The sequence below is a fragment of the Ambystoma mexicanum genome, chromosome 1p (assembly GCF_040938575.1).
Source record: "Ambystoma mexicanum isolate Mex_15411 chromosome 1p, UKY_AmexF1_1, whole genome shotgun sequence".
In the NCBI taxonomy this organism is placed as follows: domain Eukaryota; kingdom Metazoa; phylum Chordata; class Amphibia; order Caudata; family Ambystomatidae; genus Ambystoma; species Ambystoma mexicanum.
Genome location: NC_090921.1, coordinates 324262315 through 324283164, shown reverse-complemented (window position 1 = coordinate 324283164; position 20850 = coordinate 324262315). Strand labels below are relative to the sequence as shown.

Genomic DNA, 20850 nt, shown 5'->3' with positions numbered 1-20850 from the left:
AAAGTGTATCTTCAAGGTTGATGTTCCACTATCCTTTTTGAATATTGTTTTAGGTAGCGGTGGTAGCGCTATTACCGCTGCATTTAAGGGTCCGCCAGATCATGACCTTGGCGGAAATCCTGGAAATCCGCCGGCTGTAATAGCGCAAATTTTCTCCATTGGGCCCAATAGGAAATGAGGAATTCCCGAATGGGCCCAAAGTGGAATGGGCAATAACCGTTCCGCCAAACCTGTGATCCGCCGCTAATAGCGCCAGGGGGTTTGGCGGTAGGGCTTATAGCGCCGGCGTTAACGCGCAACTCATGATGAGTTCCTATATGATTTATTCATCATTATTGCTTTGAAACTTATAACTGCAAATTGGAAAAATGCACGTTCTCTCTGTATTAGAGGTTGGTGGAATAATATTTGTCACACTCAAAGAATAGAACAATGTATGGCCAACTCACAAGACTCTATCCGCAAGTACAATGTAAAATTGTCGTTCTTCATTCGATATCTTGATTGTTTCAATGTCTCTTCAAATGGCTAATGAACCCTTATTTGTAACCAAATACTTTCGCAATTTATATTTGGAATGTTTTAAAATTCTACCTGTCAAATCGTTAATTTGTATTTCCCCCCTTCCCCCTCTTCCTTCTTTTTTTTTCTCTTGTTTGTCCCCTTTGTCTGTCCCCCCTGTCTGTTTTTACAAAAACATGTATTCCTTCATAGTAGATCTCATTGTATAAGCTGTAGGTTAATCTTCGTTTTTCTTCAAGTTCTCTATATAGGTAGCTTCTGAATTCGTAACTTTACTGGTTTTTGATATTAAGGTACCTCACTTAAGATAGTTTTATATCTGTCAATTTAGATTTCTGCTTTTCATTCATGTTGTTATTAATCTAATAAATATTGTTAAAAAAAATAATAACATAAGCTCACATATATAGAGATCCTAAAAACACGCAATCGGCTTTTTATCAGTAATCATTGTTCCATCGAATCGGATACCTTACCCACATCTTACATCTTTTTTGCCAGACTGTATCCAACCCTCTCCTTTTACTACGCGTATTACTTGTTTGTAATAGCCACCTTATCATTCCTTCGCTGCTTACAATGAAATGGCACCTTCCCATTGTTGCTTTCCACTACTCAATGATCACCCTTTTCTCTTCACTGGCTAAGATCACTCTCCTGACTTTAATCATATGGCCTAGCATCTTCTCTTACCCCTTGCCCATAATGAGGACCTGGCTATTTTATTTGCAGAACATATCTTTCCCCGTTTTTACTTTCTCGACCACCAAGTTTTATGGCTGCTGCATTCCTGCCCTCATTCAATGCTCTCATCTGGTGCACAGCCCCCACACTCATAGCAGAGGACATATGTACTATTGTACATGCAGTTTTGATGTTGCTACCTCATTTCGCTATACTGCCTCACAATGAGGTAGGACCTTTTCTTCGGGGGGTGGTGGGTGTGTGTGTGCGTGTGTGTGTGGCCGCTAGAGATTGAAAGGGTGGAGGGGTGAGAGCAAAGTGGAGGACAGGTGCTGTAGGAGTCGGTTCCCCTGAATGCTCATCTTCACAGAGATACCACGTGACCCGTCTTATACTATCTACAGTTATCACCTGTTATCGGTTAGCAATTGTTAACGCATGTTAGCAGGTGTGTTAAGTCCATTGCTTCAACAGCAGTGAAACAGAAACACCCAGAGTGCATTGCCTGTTACAAGAAAGGCCACTCATGGAAAGGAAGTAGAAATATCTGGTCGGACTTTTAAGCAACAGGAAGTAGCGCCTTTGATTGAGAAGTACCTTCGAATCCCCTCTCCCAGCCCCTATGCTGGAGCCCAGGGAATGTCCATTGCCAAGCCAAGTGGTCATTTAAAGTAACTGGCGAGTAAGTAAGTACATTATGAAGGCAACTCTTAGACCTCACAATCGAGAATCGGTGAATAACTACGGGCCACTGTTTCACCCAGCATCTCTTCCTGATTCACGTGTTCTCAAAAAGATGCACAGAAAGAGTGCGTAAGTGATGTTGCGCATGTCCACTTAATGCCATTTTGCAGTTCTGGACAGCTCTTGTAGTTTAATTTCTCTTTAGAAATGCAGGCTTCAGGTCCCAGGATGCAGAGTAAGAAGAGTCAAAAAGACAAGGCAGAATAACCTCATTCAGTGCAGCTTGGGATCTGAAACTATCCACTACACGACCATCTTCGTATCAAGACATGGAGACACACAGCAGCAGTAACTGGCCAGTACAGTCTTATAGTAATGTTTGCCAAGGCATGCAGCTTGTTGTTAACTGGAAACGGTGTGGGTGCTTCGACTTGGAAATGGACATGCTCCAATACCCGTGCTTAAGGGCAGTGTTATGTTGATTTCAGAGGCCATGGTCCATATCAATGGACTCTACGCCTCAGGCAATGAAGCATTGTTTTGTATTTGTCTGGGTTGAGCAGATGCAGTGGATTTCCGTTTGGCGTCAGTAAATCTGCAATGCACATGCTTTGAAGCTCTTCAACTCTGTTTAACGCGGTGCAATGGGCAGCCACCTGGACTGCTTTTTCCTGTTTTTAATTTCAGCGAACAGAGTGTATTTAGAGGAATTCGTGGAAAACAAAGGCGCCAGTGCTTAGTCACAGCTGTACGAGGGAACCGGTTAATCACCTTTGCTAAGCATGTTGTGGTTGCTAGGAGTGTTCATGCAGCTGCCGACAGGACTAAACCAAAGAAAATGGAGGAGGCGGCCCGGTAACCGCTGCAGGGGCCTCCTCTAACCTTCTCCCCTCCCCCTGGGTAAGGGGAGAGTCCGGGGGCGGAACAGCGCCAAAATCACCCAAAGCCTGCGAACGGCAAACAAAGGAAAAGGGCGGGGTAAGCCCTTTATAACAAGCAGGCGTCCTACAGCAGGAAGCATCCGGCACCTGCAGTAGGACGCCTGCCAAGCCGCCGCCGTTGTAAGGAAGGATTTCGTTTTTGGACTTCATTAGTTGCTGGGACATCGTTGGAAGAGGAGTGCGCTGAGTGAAGCCGGAGGACTCGGTACGCTTACTGTTTGAAGAATCAGCGGCGTCGGAGCGTGAACCAGGAAGAGACCGTGCCATATCACGCGCAGCAAGAACTGCCGAGGAGGGGCTGGAGTCCGGGTCCACGAGCAAAGCGGACTGAGCAGCGTCACAGCCGGAGGAAAGACGTCGGGCTGGACCCTGGAGCAAAGCGCAAGCGGCGCCAACAAGGATCGGCGACATTCCAGGAGGTGTGCGGCGACGAGAAGGCAACCCGGAAGTGAGAAGTGCACGGCGGTGGACTGTAGAGGGGCCCGTCCGCTGGTAAGGAGCTGCGAGGAGTGTGAAAGCCATGCCCGGAGCTGGTCTGCGGCACCAGGCCAATCAAGGGTGAAGGGGAACTGTGAGCAAGTGGTGGGTACCAGGCTGCCTGGATGAAAACAGAAGGGGGAACAGCAGAGCGCGACTGGGCAGGCACCCGGAAGAAAGGAGGTTCTTCCCCACCTCCCCTTTTCTTGCTATCAGCATATCCAGAGCATGCAGAGAATAAAAAAAAAAGAAAGGGGTCGTGAGCAGGCTCCGGAACCCGGTCTGCTTGGCAATTCAGACTGGGGGCAATAGTGCGGCAAGCGGTCAGGCTCACATAAGGAGGGAGAGTGCCACATCATAACAGCTACTGGCGAAAGGCACCATCCGAACCACCAGGGAAGCATGTGGCTCCTGCAAGGGGCAGTAAGCAACAAGGAAAGGAAAAGAGACTAGAGGAGAACATCACAGGAAGACAGTCATTTCGAAATCAACGGCAGGAGCCATTTGAACTTGTATTGCAAGGACAGCAGCCCAGCAAAGGTTTTGGAGATTGGAATTGGAGGCCTTTCTGGAGATGGCGAGGTTAGCTGATGCAACCATTGGGCCCCACTGGATGGCAACAATGGTGGCACAAACAGGGCAGGAGCTTCCCGGGTCCAGTCAGGTGAACAGCTCACCACTCATGTTCCAGGATAGTGCCAGTGAGGAAGCATTGGTGGAAATTGAGGTCCAAGGGGAAGAAGAGGAGGACCGGGAAGAGGAGGTGGTCCAATCTAAGAGAAGGAAGCGGACCATGACTGCGAAAGCCAAGGCGAACAAGGAGCAGTCCAGCGCCATCAAGAAACCAAGAGGGAAAGGGAGGGCTCAGGAGGATGCAGCCTTACCGGCTCCTACACCTGCTGAGGCTCCAGGGAACTGTGGGGGCCCGCCCAGCACTCCTGCAACCAGACCGGTGGATGTAGCTGTGGAAGATCCCACATCCCTTGAGATGGTCACAGGTATGTTAATGGAGTGCATGCAGGCGTCGGGTAAAAATGGGCAAGTGCCAAATGTATGTGCTAATGACAGTATGCAGAGTGTTATGGGGAATAGTACTGGTGCATTGTTTCAACAAGGCATGACTCAGGGCACAAGGGGGCCTGTGGGGGGAATGCATCAGGCTTGGTCCCCGGTGGGGGTGACTGGCCAACTACCTCAAAGGGGTGGGATCCCACCTGGGGGATTTTTATCAGTCGGTTTACCTAGCATAGGCCCAACTGGGGGAGGCAGTCAGCTGTCTCAGGTGACTACTTCGCCAGGGACACAGAATGGACAACCATGGTGGGGACAAGGGCCCGGGGCTCTCAATGTCAGTGGGGAGGACCAGCAGCCTGCACCAATGGCCCCAACGAGGGTACAAGTGGGGCTTGGTTGGTGGGTGCAGGGGCCCGGGGCTCTCTATTTAGGAGGAGAGAACCAGACACAGCCTTCAGCAGTGGGCCAAAGCAACTTGGGGGCAGGGGAAGCCTGGGGGCGGGTTACACAATATGGAAGGCCAATGCCGGGGTTTGCACCAGTACGAGTGGCAGTCAACTCACTTGTGTGGAAAATCCCATGGGCCACCAAGGAGAGGCTGTGGAGAAAAGAATTTGTGGACACCTTTGACTTGTTGGAGATTGTACCGCTGGGGGGAGGCTTGAAAGAGTTGTCTGAAAAAGAGAAAAAGAAAAGGGATAGGGAGAGCGCTATGGAGCACTCAATTCACAACTGGCTCAAAGCTTTTAGAATGTACATGTCAGTAATGCTTGAAAAATATCCGCAGGATGCCCTAGCAATGGCAGCTTATGAGCAATATATTCATGATCTATACCTGAAGTATGGGGGTGAAGGGTGGTTAGATTATGATCAGGATTTCAGACTAAAAATGCAAGTGTGGCCTGCAATGTCTTGGGATGAGGTCGATGTTGGGGGGTACACTGATAAGATGATGCCCGCCAGGGAACCCAAGGACAAACAGCAAGGGGAGAAGTCCTGGGTTTGGAGAGACAGAGGGGGTTATACGCAGCGTGGTAGGGGATCCTTTTGCGGGCCCTCCTCCTGGTTCTATCGGACAGCAACCCACCAGGGGGAGCGAGAAGATTGCTGGAGGTTTGCAGAGGGAGTTTACCCTATGGTAAAGCATGCAAATTCAGTCACCCAAAGGGTGTCACGCTTCAGGCGAAGCAAAGCATAAAAGCAGCAGCAAACCTAAAGAGAAAGCAAAGACAGATTGAGGTACTAACGGATAGAGATAATGTTAACAAATCTGTGAAAGACATGAGTATGATTAAAAGGAACTTAGCCACACTAGTTAACCTCCTTGCCATGACTCCTTTCCTTAATACATACCACAACAAGGTTGACGCAAAGTTGTTGTGGCAGGGGATCAACTTGCGGTCAGCACTGGAGAGGCCGGAGGTGGTGGAACAGAAAGTGGAGAAAGAAATCAAGCTAGGTGGGGTGGCGGGCCCCTTCTCTTCTGCTCCCATGGTGTCGCCACTAGGGTTGGTACCCAAAAAAGAAGAAGGCCAGTTCCGCCTGATCCACCACCTCTCCTTTCCAGAGGGGCAATCAGTGAATGACGGCATACCTGAGGACTTGTGTAAGGTGCAGTATGCTTCCTTAGAAGATGCTGTACAAATGGTAAAAGCAGCGGGGAGGGGTGCCCTATTGGGAAAATCAGATTTTAGACTGCTGCCAATTCACAAGGACAGCCACCATGTGCTGGGGTTCAAGGTGGGCAAGAATTATTTCTACAACAAATGTTTGCCAATGGGCTGTGCCATTTCATGCGCTTATTTTTGAAGCATTCAGTACTTTCTTGGAATTCACGGTGAGAGAAAAAATGAAGGAGGGTGGAATGTTACATTATCTTGATGATTTTCTGTTTATTGGTAAGAAAGGGACCGAGGAGTGCAGAGCACTCATGGAGGCATTTCAGGGGTTGATGTCTCACATGGGTGTCCCACTGGCTCCAGGGAAAACGCCACGCTGACATTCTTCGGGATCGAAATCGATTCAGTGAAGGGCGAATGTAGGCTCCCACAGGACAAGGTGCAGAAATTGAAAGACATGATACAAGGTTTGAAGGGGAAGAGCAAAGCAACCCTGAGGGAGCCACAGTAACTGGCGGGTAACCTTAATTTTGCGGGGAGAGGAATACCATCAGGGAAAGTGTTTGCCAGAAGTGTAGAACTGAAGACAGTGGGGCTGCAACATGCTTCTCAACACGTCTGGTTGGGATCCGAGGTAAAAGAGGACCTCCGGATGTGGGAAACATTTCTGTCAGAATCAAATGGGGTCTCAATCTGGAGGGAGGACTGGGCAAGCAGTGAGAGGCTCAAACTATTTACTGATTCATCGGGGTCTCTCGGTTTCAGGGCAATCCTAGGGGTCAGGTGGTGCGGCAAAGCATGGCCAGATGAGTGGCATAGGAAAGGAATCACGAAGGACATCACGCTGTTGGAAATGTTCCTCATTATAATAGCATTTAAGTTGTAGGGAGAACAAAAAAGTATCCTTGTGGTCAGACAATTTAGCAGTGGTTCAGATTATTAATCTAGGGTCATCAAGTAATTTGAGAGTGTTGAGGTTGCTCGGGGAGCTCACCAAATGCCTGCTGGCATTAAACATCGAGGCAGGGCACGGCACTTCCCCGGGATCAAAAATACAGCCGCTGATTCTCTGTCTCGTTTACAGTGGTAGAAGTTCCGAGAGAGCTGCCCAGAAGCAAGGATGGTGATGGCCCCATTCAAGGACCATTGGTGGGGAAGGATTGGGATGATATGAGATCTTTGATAGACACGGCCCTGGCACCAGGCACAGCAAAGAGCTACAAGGCAAGTTGGGAGCGTTTTATTACATTTCAGTGGGAGGTGCAGCCAGAGGGTCAGGAAGAGTTTGCAGTATGGGCCTTTGTGGGCTGGTGCTGGAGGATGGGGAAAACCAGAGCCTGGATGATGTATCACTTGGCAGCTATAGCTCATTATGCCAAGCTAAGGGGTGAAAAGGACCCTACCAAGGAGCATTACATCACAATGGCCATGAGAGGATGGGCCAAGCAAGCGGTACCCAAGCCCGACGAGAGGCGGCCCATTGATCTAATACATAATAATGGTTTGATTAAATGCCTGAACACAGTCTGCAATTGCGAATCAGAGAGGGTGCTATTTACAGCCGCCTTCACTGTAGCATTCTCAGGGGTTATCACTCAGAGTCAGCGAGCTGGTGCCCGAGAACAAATGGGACAAAGGGAATGGCTTTTTGCATTTAAGGGATGTGCAGGTAAGCAGCACTCAGGTGGTGATTTATGTGCGAAGGTCAAAGACCGACCAGAAAGGGAAGGGGGTGTCGCTGACACTTCAGGCCATTCACATGAGTCTAGTGTGCCCGGTGGCTGCCTTGGCAAACTTCCTTCAGCAACGACAGCCATCTGATGCAAGGGCACCATTGCTGCTGCATAGGGACGGGTCCGCCTTGAGCTGCTTCCAGTTCAAAAAGGTGATGGAACTGGCATTAGCGAAAATGGGGTTAACAGAGGGCCTGTTCGGGACCCACTCGTTTCGGATAGGGGCTGCCACGTCCGCAGCAGTGGGGGGATGACATCAAGAAGTTAGGGAGATGGTCTTCACGGTGTTTCAAAAGGTATATCAGACTGGAAAAAATGTAATATAACTTACCATCTCCTCTCCTTCTCATTACCAGCTGTGCAAAGAAGGAGGCGGTGCAACGTTTGGGTAGTGGGGCATTCCTTTATTTCAAGGGCCAGGGTGAGCTGGACACCGCAGCAGGAGGAGCTGACGGCCGGTGAGTTCCGGATCTGGTGGCATGGGTTGCCAGGGATGAAATGGGCACAGCTGCCGGGGCTGCTGCGGAAATTGCTGGGTAAGCAGCAGAGGCCAGATGTGCTGGTCGTCCACTTGGGTGGGAACGATTTGACCAGTTTAGGGAGGGGGGTCTTGTTGAGGGACATGATGCTCTCATTACAGGAGATATCGGCACAACTGGGTGAAACGGAGATCGTGTGGTCAGAGGTGATTCCCAGGGCGGAATGGAGAGGGGCCCGAGAACCACACAGCAGTTTAAAAATCGAGGAAGAAATTGAATGGTGCAATGGCAAAGTTCTGCAAGGGCAGAGGCTTCCAACATATCAGACATGGCCTGATCAACGTAAAAACCCCCCGAGTATTTTTTAAAAGATGATGTGCATCTGTCAGCAATGGGGATGGAACTCTTCTACTGCAACATATGTACTAAATTATTGGAGCTGTAAAAGGAAACAGGAAGAAGGGGAGCCACGGTGGGCGGTAACCCACCTAGTGGTTTGGCAGTGTTTGGGCGACCAAGCACAAAAGACAGACTCTGAGTGAGCCAGAAGGAAGCGGAAGGGTCTTCGCTCTTCTCGGACCAGCGCCTCTTGGGAGCCTATCTCAGTCTGACTGTCCTGCGACAGCGACGTCCAGGTGTACCCATCCTTCTGTTCCTTTCGTGGGGTGGGTGGGTGTAAAATGAAATCCTCCCTAACGGTAGGGGCGTCTGGTGGTAACAAGGGCTCAGCTTCCCCCAAAAAGAAACAGCGCTCTCCCCACCCACGGACACCTGCATGGGCAGGGTAGGCACAGGCACAAAGGGTTGGGAGAGTTGGGCCTACCATGGACGCTATACAAAGGTATAGGGGGAAGCAGGTGATCTTGGACATGGAGCAAGCGCCACACTTACAGACTGGATTTCATGAAATATGTGCAGTGATTCTTTTGTTGTGGAAATAAAACTGCGGCCAAGTTTGCCAATTTGAAACTACTGACTCATTCCAAATTAATTTTCTTGTAAGATTCATCGCAGGAATGAGCAAATGATGGCTGATTGGCTAAGGGTCCAAATGGACAAATGGGGTTATGCAGCTGACGACGGGACTAAACCAAAGAAAATGGAGTAGGCGGCCCGGTAACCGCTGCAGGTGCCTCCTCTAACCTTCTCCCCTCCCCCTGGGTTTTGAAACTACTGTCTCATTCCAAATTAATTTTCTTGTAAGAAAACAAGGTGCATCGGAGGAATGAGCAAATGATGGCTGGTTGGCTAAGGGTCCAAATGGACAAATGCAGGGGTTATCACATTGCCACATGCATGCACTCTACCTTCCTTCACGCTTCCTCGTGGACAGAAACGGGCATGTCTCCCTCCACCTGATACACTGCAGCACTCATGCATGTTGCTTCCTCACACATCCACACGGGCATACAGTGCAGCTCGCCATGCACACAGTTGCAGGCATTTTCCTCTCATACATAGACCCAGGCACACGGTGCACACACGCATTCACTGCCAACGCATGCACTTCATTTCCCCACACAATTCCACATGCATGGATACATCTGTGTACGTGTATGCACTACCTATCCTTACACTGTCCACTATAGGTAAGCTGTGCACCTTCTGACACACTATCACAAACAAGCATGGTGCCATAACAATTATGCCATGTGACAGGTTCAATTAAAGAAAATACCCACCAATGTCACCCTGCCTAGACACCATCCATACCTGCCAATCAACGGTGCATGTCTCATTGAGTGGCACAAGGCACGTAAAGTGGCGCATAGAGCCTAGAGGAGCGCATAGCACATGTAGATGCAAAAGGCATGTAGAGTGCCAAAGTGCACATAGAGTTGATAGGTAGCATAAAGCAGCACGCAGTGCAGGACAGTGCATGTGAGGGGCACATAGAGTGACACATAGAGTGGCACAGGATGAATCAAAATGGGGTAGAGCATGTGGAACTTCAGACTTAGTGGGCCAATGAGCATAGGCCGGCATAATACACAAAGAATCACAGAGCACGGGGAACGACAGATATAGTGGACCAATAAGCATAGGTAAAGATAAGACACAAAGCATCACAGAGCACGGGGAACGACAGATATTGTGGACCAATAAGTATAGGGAAGCATAAGACACAAAGCATCACAGAGCAGGGGAATGACAGATATAGTTGGCCAAAAAGCATAGGGCAGCATAAGACACAGAACATCACAGAGCAATTGAAACGACAGATACAGTGGTCCAATAAGCATAGGCCAGCATAAGACACAAACCATCACAGAGTAAGTGGAATGACAGATTATAGTGGGCCAATACTCATAGGGCAGCATAAGACACAGCGCATCACAGATCAATTGGAACGACAGATATAGTGGTCCAAAAAACATAGGGAAGCATAAGACACAAAGCATCACAGAGCATCTGGAGTGGCAGATATAGTGGCCCAATAAGCACAGGGCAGCATAAGACACAGAGCATCACAGAGCATGTGGAACGACAGATATAGTGACGCAATAAGCATAGGGCAACATAAGACACAAAGCATCACAGAGCATGTGGACCCGCACAGATCAAAAATGGAAGCACAGGGAGCAGGACACATAAAAGAAAACAGGCTACAGTGACCAGCAAAGGGGCACATAGAGTGCACAGGGAATTGATACAGGGTCCCCTGTCAGGCTCTGGGGACCACCAAGCAGGCGACTCAAGGAGACAAGTGCTTCCCCGAGCCAGTAGAGGAATGACCTGGGGGCGGTCTGGGGAGGATCCTCTATTCACCTACCCTTGGTTTAACAGAGCATGGCAGACAGCCACAAGGCCTCACCACAGGCCAGACTTTTGGGTATATATAACCGGTAAGATAGCTTAGCGGCTTGAGCGCTCGCTGATGCGATCGCTACGTGATCTGCAGGTTCAAATCCTGGCAAGGCCAACTCACTGTTTCATCCTTCTGAGGTCGATAAATGAGTACCAACTTCAGATGGGTGATATTGCGTGCAAATATGTTCTTTGTAAAGCGCTTTGGTGAAAGCGCTATATAAATAACACTTCATTATATTCTCCCAACCCCATCCTCCCTAAAAACGTTTTAACTCTCTAAAAAGCCCCAGTGGGACCTTGCCGGGCATCACTGGCGCTCCACAAGCATGAAGAGCTCCCCACCACAGAAAAGTAGAGCTTTCCCTTTAAAAGAAAACATGTCCATGCACGCGACGATTGCAGCGTTTATTTAAAAACAGTTACAGATTCATACGATGCATTCAAGAAGCCATTTCTCGGCGTTTGCTGACCCTGCTGTGCACTCTGCGGCTCCATGTACATAATGCTGCAAGTTCATGACCTTCAGCATGTGGAGAGCTCATTGGGAAACAAAGCTACAGAAGCATGGCTCCCCTGTGAGGGGTTCTCAGGCCGGGATGCAATGTTTGTAGTCCCTTGCTCGGGGTGGGTTGTTGGAAAAGGTTGTGGTAGGTGGTTGGAGAGCGCTGGAAAGAGATTTGAGGAGGGATAAGGAGGTTTTGGAGGTGAAGAGGAAGACAACAGAGAAGAAGGTGGTAACTGAAGAGAAGAGGCAGCAGTGAGAGAAGCTGAGGAGAAGGAGAGCAGACCCCAGCCAGTAAGGCCAGTAAGGCACGTGGAGGCCGAATGCCCCAAAGCAGGCTGAGGAGGCGGGAGGAGAAATGAGTCCCAGGCCAGGAGGGAGTAGTCAGAACAACACTGGGGAGACATTGAGTCTTGAGGAACACCGACCCTGAAGAGAGGCAAGATGCCAAGTGTGAGGAATGCGACCTACCGCACAGGGAGAGTGCACTCGCCTCTGCTTTTTTGATTTTTTTGATAAATTAAAATGAATGATGGGAGGCCAACCTCCTAGAAATACGTTTCGGCCATTCTGCACCCATTTCATCTGCTTCCCGTAGCAAACACATAGTCACCTGTACTCTGGGAAGTCACAGCCTACAAGCGCCTTCTTCCTTTGATCTACAACAGACAGGAAGATGGGTGGGAATTAGGTATATGTTGTCACCCCCTTGTCTGTCCTGTTGCATAGCGCTCTGGTCTAATGCATAACAGAAGGTTGTTGGTGGAGACGCAGGATTGGTTCATTAACGGCGGCTTGGCCTACACCAATCGCTGGGGCTCATTTGGCTTTTATAAGAGGGCTGAACCTCTCACTTAGCAGATCATCTGAAGACTTTGCAAGGAGTAAGAAGAAGGACTAATTTGGACCCGAGCTGATGGTACAGTATACCTTACATCTTCCGCCAGTGAAGGAAGGCCAGGAGTTCCAAGAGGGAAGCAAGATCCCTCCCCTAAACATCTCCCAGGGAACAGAGGGAGATAACAGACTCAGAGGACCCTTCCAGCAGCTCCAGAACTGGTACCCAGCCAGCGCACAGCGTGCCCTGCTAGGTTCTGACAGCAAGCTTCCTAGGTGGGAAGTGCCAGAGAGTCTCTGGACAAAGGACAAGGCCGTTGCCTGCTAACACCCTCCTGAGCTTTGGACCATCTGCCTTGAAAGGACACGAGCCCTGTGAAGAAGCTAAGAGGAGTGCCACACAAGCATCATCCAGCCTCCATCTTTTAAGGACAATTTCGAGACAGTCGAGTCCTGGAATCCCATTGGCTGCACCGCTGACTGTGGTTCGAGATGCCTCGTCCAGCATTCCAGATCCGCCAACCAGCACAGAGACAACGATTCTTGGCCCCGAGCCACCGCACCGGACAGCCTGCAGACCTCCATCTAGTCTCGCTTGCCGAACTGCCTGCAGCCGGGTACCCGCAGCTGTCTCTCACCACTAACTCTGTCTCACAGGCTGAAAAGTGCCCTGGAACTGCCTCAATGCTCTCGAGCACCAAGAACTTCTTCAGCATCAGGTACATTGTGGTTCTGACCAGGGGGGCCTTCTCTGAAGGCCCCTAGAGACAGTTATGACCATTTGCCCCTTTGAAACCAAATAACCTTGAAAAGAAAGACTGATTGCTTTACCAACTACCCTCCTGTCAGTATCCGGAGTGCATCCTTTCCTTTGTGAAAATGTCTGTCCTCTGTGTTCCTTTACAGTGTGGGTTGTAATTGTAGTGTGCTAGAACTGTCTGTTGTAGTAATAATAAAGTAGAGATTTTTATACAACCTTGACTGGACAGTCCCTTTTATCATTGGGTAATAATTGTATTTTGGCTGAATTGAAACTAACCAACGATCCACAATCTTGTGGAGATAAGCCTGCCGTTCCGTCCCTGTTACCAACAATTGGACAAGGAGGTCTTATAATTCACTTGTATTACAATCTGTTCGGATCCCTTCTGTTGTACTACATTTGTGGGGCTGATTAATGGTTTAGAAACCGATATTCTATCCTGGACCACTGGTGCCCCGGAAGTTGATTCGTCACACTAAGGGCTGCTGGTCCTAACTCCTGGGTCATCTTCTCACCAACAAGGATGATCCTGCTCTACCACCAGTTGATTGGAGGGACGGTCCTGCTGATAAAAGACTAATTTAATGGAGAAACGTCAGAAGACGGTTTCAGGAACCCCTGAGAAATCCACAGTGCAAGGGATTGTGTATCCCTGGGAAACCCATAAAGCCACTGAGAGGTGAGAAAGCATCACGCCCAGTGACAGAGACTTGATTCCCCTTTACTGGGTTAATTTCACCAAATTATTACTCACTGTTACCAATAATCTTCCGTAGCCGATTCTTCTGTGCATCGCATGTAGGGCTCCTGACAGATCATAGGGTACCTGTAGAGTGTAACAAGGGACACAGAGCAGCACAAAACATACTGCGCAGAACAAGGCTTATGGAGTGGTAGGGGGCATATACACCAGTGCAGGAAGCACAGAGTCGCACAGGGCATGTAGAACAGCTCCGGGAACATGTAGTGGAACAAAAAACATACATCAGCGTAAGACACATACAGAGCACAGGGAACACAGAGCGGCACATGGAACTGCACAGGTTGCATAAGCCAGAAAAGGGCAACTATAGTAGCACAGGGCACCTGGAGCAGCACAAGCAGCACATAGGGTACAGAAGAGCCCACTGTGCATATATTGGAAGGGGCAGCATAGCACTGCATAAGGTACCTTTGTCATCCAGTTGCCCACCTTATGATGTGCAAGATGCTGCCCCGCTATCATTGTAATGACCAATTTTACTTACCTTTTATCAGAGCCGAGTTGACATGCTTGGGGAGTTATTTTTCTTTCTGTTGTTCTGTTTATGTTAATCTGTCGTGCTTTACACTATTGTAACTGCTCTCTGCGTTATCCTATGCTGTACCTTCATTGTATCCTTGGCATCTGCTACAAACCAATTGCTGCTTATTAATAACAATAAAGACATTTGAAAATAAATAGCACTGCATAATATATGTGGCACAGCATATAGTGCATAGGACCTGTAACATGCGCCCTCTGAGCTGCCAACCAGCAGAGGCAGGGGTGTTGCTAGGGGGGGCTATGGGGGCTATAGCCCCTGATCTTTTGGTTGTAGCCTCGGATATAATCTCAGGACCTACAGCCAAAAGGCTAGTTAGCCCCCAGTCTCAGCAGTTCCGACATCAGCATAGCCCCGGGTCTTTTCCAGACCTAGCAACTCCCCTGAGCAGAGGGGATGTGGAATGGCAGTGGGCATTTTTTATTTTTTATTTTTATTTACTTGTGTATAATCACAGGGAGTGATTTTTACAAGGATGCGTCCTTTGAAGTGAGGACAGCTTAAAATTTGTAGAGCCTGAGTCAAGGCGTGTCGAGTGCAATAGCTATCTCAAAGTTTGTCTATGGCACGGTCATCAGTTGCTGGGTGCCTGGGCACTGAAGTTCAATGGCCAGAGAGACGTCTAGGTAGCAGCGTTGATTTTGATGAAGGCAGCTTCCATTATTTTGGCCGTGACGGCAGCCCAGCTGGATTTTTCGCCAGATATCAAACTGTACCACCATGTTTGCTCATCGATCAGTACCGAGTCGAGCCATAGGGGAGTGAGAAAAGCTGTACGAACTTGAGTTAAAGCGGGGCAGTTTAGGAGAAGGTGGCGAATGGTCTCAGTAGAGTCCGGAATTGTGGTGACGGTGGACAGCCTTCTCATCACTAACATTTCTCGAGTGTGGAGCAAGTTTAAGCGTGCTCTTAGAAATGTAGAGCGTAGCTTTTTATCCGGGAATCTCAGACAGTACGCCATGGGGAGTTTCAATTTATTGTAAATTGGTGGAAGATGGTTTAGGAACTTGGTTGCTACCGCTTTGTCGATAGTGTTGATCCAGTCTTGCGATTTCAGTTTTTCACTGACTCTTTGCGGGTTCGTGATCAGGTTGTTTAGTGTACATTGCAGGTCCTCCAGTTTGTTTTTTTGGAGGTGTATCCATTTTTGAACAGCCTTACAGTTCATTGATTTGAGTTCCTGTCCAATGATGTTGAGAATTGGCAAGCCGTCTTTGATAAGAGTCTTCCTGAAGAGGGCAAGTGAGGACCCGCTGACGGTGGCACTTAATGGTAGAAGGCCCAGGTCTCTTCTGATGGCTTCGATTGGAATGGCGGTGGGTAGGCCTAGGAGGGATTTCCAGATGTAGCCCTCCAGTGTCCTCCATAGTTTGGACGGTACAGTGAACATGGCGTCCATGCCGTAAGTCAGGGCCGGAACCATTTTTCCTTTATAGAAATTAATGGCCGGCGCTAGCGAAAATTTGCCATACTTTCTATCAATCGCTCTTAGTTGGGAAGTCAGTTGTTTGGTTTTGGCCCACAGACATTGTTGCATTTTAAGTTCCTGCGAAGTCCCGTCAATGATCACTCCTAGATATTTGAAGTGCGGGACCACTTCGATATTGGTTTTACACACTGACCAAGATCGGGTTTTTTTCTGGAAGCGGCCCGATCTAGAGAGGATCATGATTTTCGTTTTTGTCTGATTGATCTGGAGGTTGTTGGTGTTCATATAGACTGCCAGGTTATCCAGCTGCCGCTGGAGGCCGATCGGGGTTTAGTCAAACAAAATCAAGTCGTCAGCGTAGAGAAGACGGGAGAGGGTGCAGTTGCCAAACTTCGGCAGAAAGCTTCGGACCTGGGCTTCCGAGTCTTTGTAGTCCCCCAAAAAAGCCACGAAGTGCGCCGGGGCTAGGGGGCAGCCTTGCTTTACTCCTCTGTGTGCTTGGATTTCTTTGGACAGTGCTCCTTGTCTGTTCAGCCGGACGTTGAGTGTAGTGTTGGTGTGAAGGGCTATTATTGGTTGTAGGACATCGTTCGGGCAATTCCAATTTTCCAGCTTTCTCCACAGTCTTGAGCTCCCGACTTTGTCGAAGGCCTGTGAGAAGTCAATAAATGCCACGTAGACTGTGGGGGACCCTTGTTTTATTTTGGCTTTCAAGATGGTAAGTATGAGGATGTTCAGTGCAGTACCACCATTTTTCTCGAAGCCTAGTTGGAATGGGTCACTGCAAGGGGCCGATTTCGCCCATCGGTTGAAGTGGTCCAAGAGAAGAGTCGCAAAAAGTTTGCCCATGATGTCCAGTAAGGCGATTGGACGATAGTTTGCGGGCGCTTCCCTGCTTCCTTGTTTGAAAATTGGAATGATGGTTGCTTTGCACCACGATGATGGAATCTTTCTGGTGGTTCTGCAATGGTCAAACAGAATGCTGATGAAGGTTGCCCATTCAGTGAGATGTTTCTTTAAGTCTATATTCGTCAGGCCGTCTGGGCCTGGGGCTCTTGACGCTTTTAGTTTTTGAATAGCTGCACTTATGTCCGCTGGGGCTGACAAGTTAATCCAAGGGGCAGCAGTGGTATCGAAAGACGTATTTGTTGCAGGGATCGGACTGGCGAAGAGATCAGTGAAAAAAGTGACCCAGACTTGTTCCGGGACTGAGTTAATCATGCTTGAGGCTGTGATTCCTTGAGAGGCGTTTATCAGGGACCAGAAGTCCGCTGTTTTCTTTGTCGTTAAGACGCTCATCATTGATTCAGCGTCATGTTGGTATAAAATGGCTCGGCGCGCTCTGATCCATGATTTGTAGATTTTGTTTTCATCTTTCCAGCAGTCCCATGCAGCAATGGTATTGTCAGCCTTAGCGCGTCTTCTGAGCTGTCTCAATGCTTTTTTTTCAATGCTATTTGTTTGTCATACTGGTGATTGTAGGCTTTTGGGGTTGCCAGACCAGGTGTCGCGTGGTGCTTGTACTTGAGAAGCATAGGCAGGTAGTTCGGCCTTGGTGGTGGATCAAGAACCAGTTCCGACTCAATTTCCGAGACGTACTGTTGAGTGATCAGTCTGATGTTGGCCGATGTCAAACGAAGGCGCGTTTGTTGGGAATTCGTTTCGACCGATGCAGGGTAGCGAGATGGAATGCGGCCGGTAGAGGGCCATGATACAGTTAACATATTGTGGTTGCTTGGTAGAGTTTTGACTACATGAAAATCTTGGATTACTGCACACAGTGCTGGGGAGGCGAAGATGTAGTCTAGAGTAGCTGAAGACCGGCCTCTCTCCCAGGTCGGTAGGTGGGACTGCCCTTCCAGAATCCAGGCGGCATTGTGCAGGTTCCTGGATGTCATTAAGGGTCATCCAAGCTTGACCCTGAGCTCCGCTGCTGTGGTGACGGTGGGATTTAAGGGGATGTTTTGCGGTTGTGTGCATTTTGCGTTGAGGTCCCCGCAGATAAGTAGAAAAGGAGTGTTCCATTCAGTAAGAATCTCGTCGATTGCCTCAGCCATAGTTTGACAGAAGAGTAGTGTGGATGACCTTTGAGGATTCCAATAAGTAGTGATCAAAGCGAGTGGTAGTGCTGAAGACTGCTTTGCATGTTGTTTCGGGAATTCAGGCGCAGGGTTCCATTCAATTAAAACCGCCAACACCTCATAGGATCTTGCCATTGTTTTGATGAGTTTTAAGTTTTGATCTGACCGAATTCCAATCAGAAGGCCTGCTGAGGGGCATCCTAGGAGACCTTTGACAGCTGGCGAGATCACGATGTCGTATCCGTCCATTGACGGTTTTTCCTGGAGCCATGTTTCCTGGAGACAAAATATGTCAAATTGACCCAGGTCGACGGTATTGTGATCAGTTAGATGGGTGTGTCCTCTAGTGTTCCAAGAGGCCAACGATAAGGACTTTTGATGAAATTGAGTGTCGGCTTCTTTTGGTAGTTGCTATCTAAGGTGATTTGAGGATAGGGCACCCTTTATCCATTCCCATGGGCCGGATGGAGTTGTCGAGTTTTTGATGGCGATCGGCGGGGATGATTTCGATTGTGCCCGGGATCTATAGTTGAGCGGGTCTCTTCGCGGGGACTGATCTCTCCAGCTTTGCTTTCTTTGATCCGGACGGAATCTGTGGATTTGAGAATGGGGCGGGCGATTCTTAGATGTTTCTTGTCTGCCATTGCTAGGATGGTGAATTTTCAGTGATGTTCGATTCAGATCAGAATAGTCACGTGCTGGGCGTGGTGGGCGGGCAGGAGAGGCTGGGCGCGTTTTCGGAGTCCTGGATGGAGCTGTAAAGTAAGATTTCAGTTCATTTCTTCGATCGGCATGTCGTTGAGATGGGCTGTGGTCGCTGATTCTTCCTTTTTTAGGATATGTTTCCCTGATGGGGTTCTTGAGATCCAGAGTTGTTAGTTCAGAAAGCAGCAAGCCTTGTGCTTTTAAGTCTTCACCGGCTTGACGACATATGTCTTGTATTGCGCAGGAGTAGATGTGAAGGTAGGCTTTAGCCTTGTTATCTCTGTGGTAAGGCTCGACCCACTTAAAATCTGTCGAATTTAGGTTCTTTAGGGAGGGTAGAGACGATGTTATCTTTAGCACAGTTCTTCTGTTCAAGATGACATATTTGTCTTTGCTGGAAATTTGCTCTATTTTGAAAATACGGGTGGGGTTGTCCCTCGTGTGGTCAGAGTGTTTTTCTGTTTGGTGTCGGATTGTGCGTGCCCCTGGCGTAGGAGATCTCGTTGATCTGGTTCTTGGTCTCCTTTGTAGGCCAGGCACAGGTCTTGGAGGGTCGTTATTGCGAAGGCCCTGGATGGACTTGTGAGGACTCAGGGCCACCAATGACTGGAGTAGAGGGTCCGCTGTAGGTTTGAGTTGGAGGTAGAAGGAGATGTTGGTGGGGGATTGCCTTTAGAGGGACCTTTCTCAGGCGATACTTGAGCATTATTAGGCGACGCAGACAGTATGAGACTTGAGTTTAGGCATTCTTCTATTAAGATGGGGGACTTGGTCAGGTCCGTCACGGAGCCTGCTCGAATGGGACCCTGGGCTGCAGGTCCGAGAGCGGTGTAATGGTTAGGCGTCAGTACCCCAGATTCAAGCTTGCGTTGGGTTGATTGGCGACCTGAGTCGGGTGGTTGATCATTCGTAGCTAGTTTTAGAACTTTCTTGCATGTAGTCATGTTTACACTTGGTGATGGTTGTGGCTTATTTGCGAATATTGTGGCAAATTCGTTAAGGTTTTTGAGCTGGGAGGTCTGAGTTGACTTGTGCGTTGATGTGTCTGATGAAGACCTTTTTTAGAAAAAGAGGGAGCCGCAGCCGTGGCCGACGCAAAGACTGCCTCCTGTCTTGCTGTGTGCGGAAGGTCATACTTCAGGTCGATGGCTGTTCTATATCCTTCTAAGAAGGTAAGCTTTGACTGTATGTTCGCTAAAATGGCCGTGTTGTCCTTTGAGAAGTCACTTAGCGTTTCATAAAGTTTGCAGAATGGGGCCATAGCGATGGTTAGGGCTGACATGATTGTGGTCAGGTCCTTTCTATTGTTAGGGGACTCTTTGTGGGGAGGTGAGGGGAAGTCCCATCTTCTTCCACTCTTCAGTGGCGTATCTCTTGGTCCTAGAGATGAAGGGTTCGCCAATGAATGCCTGCGCGTGGGGTTGGAGCCTCCAATGTCAAGCGAGGTGGGAGGCCTTGGTGCTGCTACTCTCGTTTGGGAATTGAGATCGTCCCAACATGAGGACTGGGATGCGGGGACTTGCTGGTTTGCCGCGAGCATGGAAGGAGTTAAGTGGGTCTTTACCCGCGGATGGGGGGGCATTTCTCTTTGTGGCCCCGCTATTGGTTGCAGTAGGTCGAGAATGTCCGAAAGACCCTGATGTGGCGGTCGAGTGGTGTTAATTGGATCAGCAGTTGAGGAGACCACCCGCTCGGGGGTGGGTGGTGGTGGGGACTTCGCCTGAGAGTCTGAAGGTGAAGTTGGAATGTTGTTAGGCGGGCTACCAGAGCCCGATTGGGTCGGGGCTGGCGCGTCCGGTGAGAGTCCGAGGAGGGGAGTGATCAGTGGCGGAGCTTGCCCGACTGAGGGTAGTTGAGCCCCGATAGCACCCGTAGTTTTTCTGGATTTAGGCGCTGGGGGGGTCTCATCAAGAGCTTCCAGGATTTCCGCGTCTGAAAGTTCAGACTCATTGGATAATTTTCTTTTGCCTTGTGTCTTAAAAAAGTTCATCAATGCAGTTGACAAAAGTGGGGTGGAGAGGGCAAGTTTTACATAGCCCTTCTTTCTTTGGCCTTGTGGGGCGACCTTTTTAATCTGACTGTTAGTTTTTGGAAGGATAGCCGCTGGGTTTTGCTGTTTTTTTGTAGAGACAGCCACTTTGGTGTTTGTGGCTGCTGCAGCCGTGGGCTTAAGTGCCAGTTTGCCTTTTTTCCTGTATATTGGTCTTTTTTTGTTTTGGTTAGAGGAAAGTTTGCAACTGAAATTATCCGATGTAGCAGAGGAGT

The 20850-nt window shown here is 49.0% G+C and overlaps 2 protein-coding genes across 7 annotated transcripts in view; one reads left to right on the top strand and one right to left on the bottom strand.

The window, feature by feature from the left end:
• Window positions 1-20850, bottom strand: part of SHC2 (SHC adaptor protein 2) — a 708489-nt gene that overhangs the window by 594489 nt on the left and 93150 nt on the right. The window lies entirely within an intron of this gene.
• LOC138569766 (uncharacterized) overlaps window positions 2737-20850 on the top strand; it is a 79712-nt gene continuing 61598 nt past the window's right edge. For 4 of the 5 annotated variants that reach the window (XR_011303326.1, XR_011303325.1, XM_069648053.1 and 1 more), the window contains exon 1: window positions 2737-4306. Coding sequence is in view for 3 of the 5 variants with exons in the window: in XM_069648053.1 (XP_069504154.1) it covers window positions 3883-4306 (424 nt within the window). In the remaining 2 variants the exon portion in view is untranslated. Of the gene's footprint in view, window positions 4307-7025; window positions 9224-20850 lie in introns of those variants that run through there. The other variant, XM_069648044.1, reaches the window with a different exon arrangement.